Source organism: Mirounga angustirostris, unplaced genomic scaffold, assembly GCF_029215605.1.
Source record: "Mirounga angustirostris isolate CCGP_5_RB_7025 unplaced genomic scaffold, mMirAng1.0.hap1 SCAF_13, whole genome shotgun sequence".
Taxonomy (NCBI): Eukaryota; Metazoa; Chordata; class Mammalia; order Carnivora; family Phocidae; genus Mirounga; species Mirounga angustirostris.
Window position 1 is genome coordinate 63,397,642 of NW_026991721.1, and position 12,252 is coordinate 63,409,893.

Below are 12,252 nucleotides of genomic sequence, written 5' to 3' on the forward strand. Positions count from 1 at the left end.
GCTCTCTTGGGACACCCTGGGGATACCTTGGTAGCCCCCAAACACCAGGACACTTGCCAAAGGGCCACATAGCCAGTGACTTATATTAAGTTTGGATTCAAATTCAAGCATTTTTTTTTTTTTTAAGATTTTATTTATTTGCGAGAGAGAGAATGAGAGACAGAGAGCATGAGAGGGAGGAGAGTCAGAGGGAGAAGCAGACTCCCCGCTGAGCAGGGAGCCCCATGCGGGACTCGATCCCGGGACTCCAGGATCATGACCTGAGCCGAAGGCAGTCGCTTAACCGACTGAGCCACCCAGGCGCCCTGGATTCAAATTCAAATCTGGCTCCAAAACCACATCCATTCACCATTCCCATAGATTTCCGGTTACCTCCAGAGGTCTGCACTCCATCCTCAGGACTCCAAGATCAAGCCCAGAGCGGTTGCCCACTCTTCCTTGGCAATGCCAAGTAAGCCCAGGAACCCCAAGGCTGTGCTCCAGCCCAGGCTCCATCCTTGGGGGCACCCCCATTCTCCTGGCATGAAGTGGAAGACAAGCAGAGTACAGACTGTCTGTCCAGGTAAGCCCAGCCATCTGAGCTGCAGCTCGTTAGACTTTGGCTAATCTGTTATTCATTCCTTAGGAGCACTGAACAATCCTAACCAGATGCAAAAATCAATGGCGGAAGAAAAGACAGAGCAACCTTCTGAGCCGAATGTGAGTGAGGAGAGTGGCTTTAAAAAGGCCTCGACAAACTCTTTGAGGGGCAGCCTGTAAAGTGGAGAATAAATGACTTTTATTTTTTTTACATTGGTTCATATTTCTTTTCCAAGTTGGAAAGAGGAGAGAGGTAATGGGCTAGGAGGAGGGGCCTGGCTGGCCTCACAATGCCAAGATAATTATTGCTCAGTTCAAGCCTAAGTGAGTTTTTACTTTTCAGAGGCACAGAGAACACTTGGGGCTGCAATGGGTTTCCAAGTGATGGGGTGAGCAATCAAGGTCAATTAGCAGTAATGGCATTGGCTGGAAAGAGCACCAACAACCCAGAGCACAGCCAGGGCCTTCCCGGATCTCCTTCGTGCCCAGCACGGAGGACACAGCTGAGCTAGAGAAGACAGAAGCCCTGCTGAGGGCTAGGATGGGGAGGAGAGGCCCCGGGCACATGGCCTCTCTGTGTGAGGGCCACACTGCAAGCCTGACTCCAGGTGGCCGGGTTCAATGCCAAGGCACACGGAGCCATTCCTTAGCGCCACAGCCCCCCTCTGGTGGAACAGGCTGGGCTGGCATCGCTGCCCTCACGTTCTGCCAGGGGCCCAAGTACGTTAAAAGGGGCTGTCTGGGAGCCTTTGGGGCCTTGGAGCAAGTTTATAGAGAATTTACAGCAGCCTACCAGGCCTTTGTGACCTGCCTGGTCATCCCCCTCACCAATCTGGCCCAATTTCTGCTGTTATCCCCTTCCTCACTCTGACGTAAACATGCTGGCCTCCTTGCTGTTTCTCTAACAGGTGGGCATCCTTTGCTTGAGCCTCTGCTGTATTCCTTTTGACCCAATTGCTCCTTACCCAGAGATTTCTTTCTTTTTTTGTTTTGGATTTTATCTATCTATCTATCTATCTATCTATCTATCTATCTATCTATCTATCATCTATCTATCTGAGAGAGAGCATGCGCAACCGTGCACTCGAGCTGGGGGAGGGGCAGAGGGAGAGAGAGAATCTCAAGCAGGCTCCATGCCCACCATGGAGCCCCACCACAGCCTCGATCCCACAACCCCCAGATCATGACCTGGCCCAAAACCAAGAGTCAGATACTCAACCGATTGAGCCACCCATATGCTCTCACCCAGGTATTTCTATGGCTTGAAATCTTACCTCCCTAAAGTCTTCACCACTCACACACACCTCAATGCAACCTATTCTAATCTCTCTATTTAAAAAGAAAAACCAGTCTCCTTGTTCTTTTCTTTTCTTTCTTTCTTTCCTTTCTTTCTTTCTTTCTTTCTTTCTTTCTTTCTTTCTTTCTTTCTTTCTTTCTTTCTTTCTTTTTTAAGATTTTATTTATTTATTTGACAGAGAGACAGTGAGAGAGGGAACACAAGCAGGGGGAGTGGGAGAGGGGCAAGCAGGCTTCCCGCAGAGCAGGGAGCCCACTGCGGGGCACGATCGCAGCACCCTGGGATCATAACCTGAGCCGAAGGCAGATTTTTAACGACTGAGCCACCCAGGCGCCCCGTTCTTTTCTTTCATAGCACCTAGCACTTTCTAAAAATATATATACTTTGCTTACTTATTCTGTATTTATGTTTATTGCCTGTCTTCCCTCCACTACAATGTAAGCTTCAGGGGCTCTCTCTTTGGCTCAGTCATGTATTCTTGCTTTCCAGAAAAGTGCTTGACACAAAAAAGGCACTTGATAAATGTTGGCTGAATGAATGAATGAGGTGGACCCGTCTTTAGAGGTCAAACCTCCCAACCTGCTTTTTCACAGGTGCAAGACTGAGAGCCAGAGTTGGGGAAGTGACTCACTCAAGGCCAGTCGGCCCATGAACAGCAGAGCCAGGACCAGATGCAGGTCTTTGAACCCCCATTCCGTGTTCTTTGTTTTCTGTCTCATTTGGTGGAGGGCAGAGATAATCTCCAGCACTGTCTCCAAGCACGTGGTGTATCTGGGCCTCATTCCATCTTTAGCCTATGTTTGCTCTACCAACCATTAAAATGGCGAAGTGCATTGATTACTTTTGTTGTTTTTTCTAAATTGTGGCAAATTACACATTTGCCTCTCTTCTTGGGTGTGCCTCTTACTAAGTGAAAAGGGGCCTTAAAGGGTAAGGAGAGGATCAGACACTTGAGCAGGAAGAGGCTTTCCCTCTTTCCTCTGGCAGGGGAGGAACAGGGATCTGCTTCCTGGGTCTGTCTCTGCTGAGTGTCAAGGTGCCTTCCGCACACCTCATAGTTTAGTCAGTGCCCTAAAGGTGTCAGCAAGCACTCTTTGTTCAGGAATTTATAAAGACAACAAATAGATGAGCTAAGAAGCAAGCCCATTGTATTTTGTTTACTCAAACAGCTAACCTAATCCTAACTGTACTTGCATCAGCCACACACAATATGAGGCTTCCCTTCAGAGAGGGCTGTGTGCTCAGTGCCAACCTTCGCTCCCAGCGGTGACATTGACCTCTTTAGACACAAGTGACTTAAGCACCATCTAGTTCCCCCGTGTCCTGCCTTGTCGTGATTCTGCATATTCTGCTAAACCGTTTCTGCTTCCCTGGCCAGCTCAGGACCACGCAGCTCCACGCTGTTCATCTCCTTGTTCAGAGCAGAGGCACCCCCAGCCCAAAGCTCTCAGGCGTCCCTGCTTTGGGGGATCAAAGGTTAGCTTTCACATTCCTGAGTTTTCATTAGTATGTTTCTGTGTTTTGAGCTGTTTCTGGTCCTATGCGCTATTGTAGATACTGATGCAATAGGGAGAGAGTAGAGGTTTGCTATCCTTCTGTGGGAAGGGATAATGGATGCTAGAAAATGCAGTAGCAGCTCAGTGCTCACTTGGGCGCCCAGAGCCAAGCCCAGCAGAACAGGTACCAGCACTGTCTATGGGGTCAACACAGACCCCACTTCATCTTACTGTTTTGCCATGATGATCCCCATTGCCCCAGGGCCTAGGTGGGCCAAGTCAGCTGGGTAGGGCTGGACAGGCAGATACTCCAATTTGTTTTCCTCCTTTTAAATATAGAGACCAAGAGTGGGTGTTGGGCAGAGAGGGTCCTCTGACATTAATTTAGCTTGGTCATTTTATGATTTTATTGCGTATTGTGTTATTTTATTTTATGCCACCCCATTTTATTTTACAGGCTGTGTTGTTTTTGCAAACGACCTCCCACCTGACTCTCTGTACTTATTCCCGATCACAGCTGCAGCCCCAGGGAGGTCCTCTCTCCAGAGGGGTCTGGCAGAAAGGGGAGCATATGTCAGGGGGCTGGGGAAGCTGGCAGAAACCTCCCTTGTTCGCTATTTTATTAAAGTCCACGTAGCGGTTTTAGGCCCCTTCCCTCGGCCTCAGAGTCGCCGCCGCCATGGCCAGCCAGTCGCAGGGCATCCAGCAGCTGCTGCAGGCCGAGAAGCGGGCCGCCGAGAAGGTGTCGGAGGCCCGCAAGCGAAAGAACCGGAGGCTGGAGCAGGCCAAAGAAGCAGCTCAGGCTGAAATTGAACAATACCGCCTGCAAAGAGAGAAGGAGTTCAAGGCCAAGGAAGCTGCGGCTCTGGGATCCCATGGCAGCTGCAGCACTGAAGTGGAGAAGGAGACCCAGGAGAAGATGACCATCCTCCAGGCCTACTTCCAGCAGAACAGGGATGAAGTCCTGAATAACCTGCTGGCCTTTGTCTGTGACATCCGGCCAGAAATCCATGAAAACTACCGCACAAATGGATAGGGGAGGAAGGAGCAGCTCTGCGTGCAGATTGGCATGTTAGATGCCTTCATGGAATACGAAGCTTCAGCAAATCTTGAGTAGTTACATCCTTGTGAAAAGGCATTACATTATTTCTGTATATTATGTAGTAGGTCCCTTCACTTCTTAGAGAATAGCAAATCTAGCTTCTTTGTACAAATGTAGAGCTTATCCAAAGATTTTCTCCTTTTACCTCATATTTCTTAGAAATTAATGTGTATACGTTGTCTGTTTTCCTATGCCTTTTAGCTCAAGCAACATATGTATCAGTACTTTTTCTTTCTTAGATGTAGTGAAAAAAAAATTCTGTTTAAGAAAGACAGGGATTAAATATTTTTTTTCCCTAAAGCTTTCTTGAAGGTCAGGGGCTTTCTCTATGAAAAAGTAGTAAATAGTTACTGTGACTTGTGTGAAGCAGGAGCCGGCCTTAAGTCGTCCTTTCGGCTAAGGGTGGAACAGCGAATACTAGTATATATTGTTCGGGCTGCTCTTAGTTTCTCTTAATCAAAATTATTAGATGATAGAATTCAAGAACTTGTATACATGTTCTTACTTGGTGTACTGATAATCACTTGAAAGTAAAGACTTTGTCATGCAAAAAAAAAAAAAAAGTCCACGTAGCAACGTACACAAACTGAGTGCCTTGGTGGGAAAATTCAGAATAAATTCTGCCTGCAATTTCCTGTTCGGCATTGATTTTATAGATTGGAGCCTTGACTGGGAATGGCCTGGTATTATTATGCCAACATCAATATTGACGTTCCCACAGATTCCTTGCAAATCCCACATTGTCAGAGGCACATGGAGCCGAAGAGACCAGCCGGTGGAACCCCACATAATATGGATGAAGTTGAAAGACCCAAGGCCCGAGGCCACATGGTAAAGAGGGACAGAATCTGAACAATGACACTAGTTCAGCTTCTGCATCCTGAGACACAGATAAAGGCAGCCAACGTCTGTTATTCCTGACTGAAGGTCCCCATCAGAGCAGGTGGCCTGCATTTTCTCTCCATTGTTGTTCCTTAATGCATCTTTCTGGCCCGGTCTTGAGACTCTTTGGGTGATTTGATTCCTCTGGCAGGCAAAGGCAGCTCTGATCTGCTGAGAGCTGTTACAGGAACAGAAAGTGCCCAGGGCCTGGACAAACCAATTACCCAGTGCGACCCTCAATTTGGTCCTCTGCGCGAGGGGCCTGGTAATCCTGACCTGCCTTTGTCACATTGTGACAGATGGATGCAAAAAAGCTCTGTAAATGGAAAGGCCTCCTTTGCAACAATAAAGCCAGGACCCAGGAGGGTTTAGTCCCATCTAAGATGGCCAGCTCACCTCTTGAAATTGTCTCCCAAAGTCTCACCGTCCCCAGGCACCTCAACCTTCTGACCCTCGATGCCAACACTCCGCTAGGAGAGAGAAGCTGCCCTTTTTCATGCTTGCCAAGGGAACCTCATGCTGCCTGAGTGTGTGTGTGTTCTCCTGGGTCTGCCCACTTTCTTTTTACTCCTCTGCCAGTGATTGCATTGGGTTCCCTTTTTCCTACCCTGTAGAGTTGTGTTTGTTATCTACTGGTGTATAACAAGTTGCCTTAAAACTGAGTGGCTTAGAACAGCAGTGATCATTTTTTTCTCCCTCACGGTTCCTTTGGGGCTCACGTTCTGGAGCTGTGTGGCTGCTGGTTCCGGCTCAGGATCTCTCATGAGGCTGTGGTCAGATGCAGCGAGGGCTGCCCCCATCTGAAGGCTTGACTGGAGCTGGAGGTTCGACGCCCCAGGCGGTCTACACATAGGGCTGCAGCTGGTGCTGCCGAATGGCAGGGGCCTCCGCTCCTCTCCACAGGGCAGTATGAGCCTTCTCACATCATGGCAACTGGCTTCCCTCAGAGCGGAAGATCGGAGGCCAGAAGAAGCGGCAAGGCTTTAAGACCTACCTTATTTTCTCTGTATCATATTGGTCACCCAGGGCCAACCTGAGGCAGTGCAAGAAGGAATTCCTTCTCGGGGGCAAGAATGGCCATGGGATCGTGGGAGGTTGGCTACTTCCGTCCACTTTCTGGCTCCTGAGGGTTCATATATTTCCCACATGAAAATACACTCACCCCTTTCCACGGCCCTCAAGTCTCATTACATTGCAGCATCAACCTGAAGTCCTGGGCCTTGTCATCTAATTGCTCCTTGGGTGACTTTCTCACATACAGCTCTTCCTGTACGGTTCCTCCGGATCAGTGGGCCTGTGGACTAAAGAAACACGTTATCTTCCCTCTACCTAATATGTAGCGGTAGGACGGGCATAGGATAAGCATTACAGGTCCTCTTCTAAAAAAAAAAAAAAAAAAAGAGGGTAAAGAATGGGAGATACACAGGGATCCTTAGCAATTCAGAAATTCCTCTGGGCACATGGGTCTTTTCTGGGTTAGAACTCAGCACTGCTGCTTGGGAATGGCTCGCCATGGCTCCTGGCTCCACCCTCAGATATCCACCCAGAGATAGCCTCTGCACCTGCCTCTCTTTTCCATAAGAAACAGTCATTGTAGCTAAGTCTTTTCCTCAGCCTGCTTTCTGACAGCAGGTTGGAGGGCCAAAGACCTAGCTTCCTTCTGCACTGCTCTGTACCTTTTAGCTCACACAAGCAGTGTTTCAGATACTGCAGTCACCTTAGAATCACTGGGAGTTTTCTATGCCTCTGACTGGTGCTCGCTCCATGAGATCCAAGTCACGACCACAAATATGAATGAGAGCAGCCCATTTCTACCTCGAGTTTCCTGGAAGGTTGCTGTGGGACACCGCACTTAAGATTACCAGAAACTGTATTGTTTACTGGTAAGGATCTATGAGGCACTTTTCGTTTTCCTGTTTGGAACCCTGCCTTAAATATTTCCAAGGTCTTAATAGAGGGTTTTATATTGGCTCCCTCAGGTTTATCTTTAGACCACATTTTCCCGATACTTTCCTAGATTTGATCTTTGCCTGGAGGCCATTTAACATTTTAGTATCATTCCTGTCTGGAATACCTAGGAATAAGACGTTTTTATTTTCAAACTCAGCAAGTCCTGGCTCCTTTGTTCTCAATGGTTCTTTCTTTAACCCATCTTCTCTCTTTTCACATTTTATTATATGCAACCAGAAGACAGGAGGCACGTCTGACATTTTGCCTGGAAGTTTTCTTTACTACATCATCCAGTTCATTCAGTATGCTTCCTACTTTCCATTTTGTCACAGAGGACAGTGTTGCTACGATTTCCCTCACTATATGTTACGGGCGGGATGGCGACGTCCCTCAGAGTTTATATATCGAAGCTCTAACCCCTAATGGGACCGCATTTGGAGACAGTTTGTGAGGAGGGGATAAAGGTAAAATGAGGTCATAAGGGTGGGGCCCTAATTTGTAGGGCTGGTGTCATTATGAGGAAGAGACACCAGAGCTCTGTCTCTCTACCATGGGAGGACACAGTGAGAAGGTGGCCATCTGCGAGCCAGGAGGAGAGCTCCCACCAGTAAGCGGATTGGCTGGCCCCTTGATCTTGGACTTCCAGCCTCCATTCCCATTTTTTGTGAGAAATAAATTTCCATTCTGTAAGCCACCCAGTCTGTGGTATTTTGTAATGGCAGCCTGAGCCGAGTAACGCACTACCTTACAAAGGTCCCTTTTCCTCCGTCTTCCAATATTATCTTCCCTACTCTCCCTTAAGCCCTCATGGGCAGCCTCCCCGAAGAACATCAGATTCCACGTTTCTTCCCTACACTTCCAACTTCTGCCCTCAGAGTGCTCCATTTTTAGTTTTTTTGTTATAGTAGCACACTCTCCCCACTTCCAGATACCAAAATCTGTGTTATCTGTTGATGCGACATAAATCAAACACAATGCTTATTGGCTAGAGCCATGATGGTTACTTATCATCTCTCAGTTTCAGGAGCAGCTTGGTTGAGTGGTTCTGGCTCAGGGTGTCACGTGAGGTCGCAGTCAGATGATGCTCAGGCATCTTAAAGGTTTCTGGGCTCCTGTGTCTAAGTCCTGGGAAAAGAAGACTTGAGCAGCTAGGGGCTGGGACAGCCAAGGCTCCTCAGGCATCTTTCTTGGTGTGGTCCCCCCATGTGATTTCTCCAGGATGGCCCCCTTCCCGGCAGCCAGACTTTCACATATTGGCAAGAAGAGTTCCCAAGGCATGTGTTCCAAGAGAGAATCAGGCGGAAGCTGATTGCTTTTATGACCTAATCTCAGAAGTCACAGGGCATCACGTCCTCTGTACTCCACTGGTGAAAGTAGCCATGAATCCAGACCAGATTCAACAGGAGGGACATAGACCCCACCTCTTGGTGGGAGGCATGAAACTCACCTTGTAGCAAGAGCTCGTGGCAGGGATATATATATATATATATATATGTATATATGTGTATACATGTGTATGTGTATACATATATATATATAGTCATTTTTGGAAAATATAATACGTAAGTCTTTGGTGAATGTTTGTTGTTCATTTAGTTTGTTTATTGACTTTGTGGCTAAATCCTCCTCCTAATGGTAGTAGTAAAAGTAGTCATGGTAATAACAACTAAAACAGCCATTTCTTCAGTATTATTTCTCTGTGAAGGGACCTCTTTTAAAATGTCCTTTTTGATTGAAGTGAAATTTTTATTCAGTAAAGTTCACAAAGCTTGAGTGTATAGCTCGGTGAATATTTATACATGTTTACACACAGGTACCCAGACCTGGAACCAGCTATAGAAAATTTCCAGCCCACCACAAGTCTCCCTTACATCCTCCACGGTCAATGCCCCTGCTGCTCCCAGGGAAACACTATTCCAATTCCTGTCACCACAGATTAGTTTAGCCTGTTCTTGCACTTCCTGTAAATGAATCATAGCACATGGACTCTTTTTTTGTCTAGCTTCTCTACAATGTGAAGCACTTCCTCCATATCATCCCACTTAATTCTCAGAACAATCTTATGAGGTTGTCAGGGATTCACATCCTGGTTATATGCTGGCCAAGTGTGTTTTGTTTGGCATGCACAATCTTTTTAATGTATTTTGAGTTTGATTACTTTTAGCATTAGACGTTGTTCTTTTATACCCAGGACAAGTCATTTATTTTCCTTGCCTGGCACCTGTAGGCATTGAGTTTGCAAACTCGAAGGGGAGCATTGCTGCCTCCAGCTGCTGAGAAGATAGTGGTTTCCCCAACGGGTTAAAAAAAACACACGTGTAAAATCTCACACCAAGTTGATGGCAGCAGTGGATTTGAACTCAGGCCCGTCTTTCTCCAGCCCTCCCATGTCAGGATCAGAGAGGACAAGTTTGTTCCCAAATGCTATTGTTTCAGACTCTGAAATGCCCGTGTCTGCAGTCTCACTGCCTCTGCCTTAGCCCGTGGGTACTGCTGGGCCATCGCGACCAGCCCCAGCCTAACCCCTGCCCACTCAGACGCTCACTGAAAGCATCTCCAAACTCATCTAGTCCTTCCTGCCCCAAGCACATCCGTGCTCCTTCCTTCCACACCTTTGTCACGCTGGTTCCTCCTGCCAGGAATGCGCACCCCTGCTTGGTCATTCATCCGTCAGAGCTCAGCCAAAGATGTTATCTTCTCCTGGTCGCTCGCACCTCCCCTGGTCAATCAAATGTGTCCCTTCTTCTCAGTCCACCAAGGGTGGTGTTTAAAACTGCAATGCAATTACCAAATGATGGGTCAGAATGACCTGGAGCAATTCTTAGAAATGTGACCAAAGTACTGGTCCCATAAAGGTTAAAAAAAGGAACCGAATTTCATGCATTTGATCTCTGCTAAATTCATCACTAGCTTTTATTGATTCTTAAGAAAGAGAGATGAGAGAAGTCTGTGCTTACCCCCACTGGGTGCCAAATGAACAAGCAGTTGGAAGTTTATTACTTCCAGATATCCCACTTGCTTTCCAGATACCCCACTGGGTTTCAATTCCATTGCAGCAACACTTGCTGAGCGGACCTGGGCTTGACCATACAGGCTGGGTGTCTGGGAGAAAAAAACGGGAGGCTGCGTACCTGGGCTGGTGTGAGTCAGGGTCCCGGCTGAGGGCTGCACGGGGAGATAACAGTGGCGCACCCGGGTACATCACTAGAGTTCAGGGTTCTTGATCCAGCCCTGTCTCTTCTCTTTGTGGGACATCATGCCAGTTATTAACTTCTCAGGGCGTCTGTTTCCTTATCTGAAAAATGCATATTTCATGTAACTTTAGTAGTTTTTGGACCTGGGACAAATATTATTGCCCTCAGTGGGACTTCGCTTTTCCTCCATGTTTTGAAGTTGGAGATGCAGCATTATATTTTCTTACAGCAGTACCCAGACAGTAACATAACGGAAGCTATCTTTTACCAGACAGTTAGTATGTGCCAGCCTTGTGCTAGGTAGGCCTATCCCCACACAACCACAGCCATCTCCTCCGGAAACATGAGCACAGCAAAACTCAGACAGAGAAGTGACTTGCTTGGTGTCACAGGGTTGGTGACTTACTGAAATCTGACTGAGCAAATACTTGGTAAAATAAAGGGTTCATGTCTCGTGCCTTTTCCTGCTTGGTATCTTCCCATCACTCCTTCATCTTTTGATAGCAAATCTGGCCTATTTGGCCAAGGGCAAGGTCAGTCATGGTACCCCATGCCACTGGGCTCAGAATTGGTCTAGGAGGTTGTACAGTGTGGGCTTCCCAGGGTTTTCCAAATTGTAGTCTGAGGGACGACAGCTCTTTTCCTTCTTGGGTCATGGCTTTGGAAGAGTGAGGACCTACAGGTAGTCAAGTTCTATCTCACAACTTGGGGAAGAAGAGCAGAGGTGGAGAGAGAGAGAGACAGACAGATAGCAGAGATGAAAGCTGGGTCCCTGGTTCAGCTCCTGTGCTGGACCTGGTTGTGTGCAGCCCACATTCTCCTTCAGGAATTGTGTTAGCTTGGTCTGCTTTAACCAGATACCACAGACTGGGTGGCTTAAACAACAGAAATTAATTTTCTCAGTGACCTGGAGACTGAAGAGCCCCAGATCAAGAAGCCAGCCCGGCCAGGTTCTAATGAGAGCTCTCTCCTTGGCCTGCAGATGGCTGCTTTCTTACTGTGTCTTCTCAGGGCAGATGGAGAACTCTGGTGTCTCCTCCTCTCCGTATTAGGGCACCAGTCCTACTGGATTAGGGCCCACTCTTACGACCTCATTTCATTCTTAACTACCTCCTCACAGGTCCTATCTCCAAATACAGTCACATTGGGGTTAGGGTTTTGACATATGAATTTTGGGGGGGCACACACTGCCGGTCCGTAATAGGAACAAAGGACTGTTTTGTTTTGTTTTTTTAAGATTTTATTTATTTGACACAGAGAGACACAGCGAGAGAGGGAACACAAGCAGGGGGAGTGGGAGAGGGAGAAGCAGGCCCTCCGCTGAGCAGGGAGCCAGACGCGGGGCTCGATCCCAGGACTCCGAGATCATGACCTGAGCCGAAGGCAAACGCTTAACGACTGAGCCACCCAGGCACCCCAGAACAAAGGACTGTTTACCTCAAGCTGCAGGCAGAAGGCTCGGAGCCTTCTGTCTCCTGCGGGGATTGCCTCAGCTGATGAGAGTCGCCTTGCCTAAGGTCATGCCCCCGTTTCTGGTGGGTTACAAAGGCCTGGACTTTGCTTCGATTCAGGACAACTAGCAAACGTGAGGGGGTAAAATCTCGGCACCCTCGTTCCAGCACTGAAGGATCATCCCAGCTTCAGAATACCCCCAGGGGCTTCTGTCAAGAATGATAGGTACTCGAGTTCTCTCCACATCCCTTCCAGTTCTGTGCTCTCCCTACCAAACTCCCTCCATGCTAATGTTCATCT

The 12,252-nt window shown here is 47.8% G+C and overlaps 1 protein-coding gene across 1 annotated transcript; it reads left to right on the forward strand.

Annotated features, from left to right (window-relative positions):
• The first annotated feature begins 3,992 nt into the window (after positions 1–3,992).
• Positions 3,993–5,037, forward strand: LOC123856617 (V-type proton ATPase subunit G 1-like). Its single transcript, XM_045892765.3, has one exon. The coding sequence runs from the start codon at positions 4,052–4,054 to the stop codon at positions 4,406–4,408; it is 357 nt and encodes a 118-aa protein (XP_045748721.1). The 5' UTR covers positions 3,993–4,051; the 3' UTR covers positions 4,409–5,037.
• Positions 5,038–12,252: the final 7,215 nt, after the last annotated feature.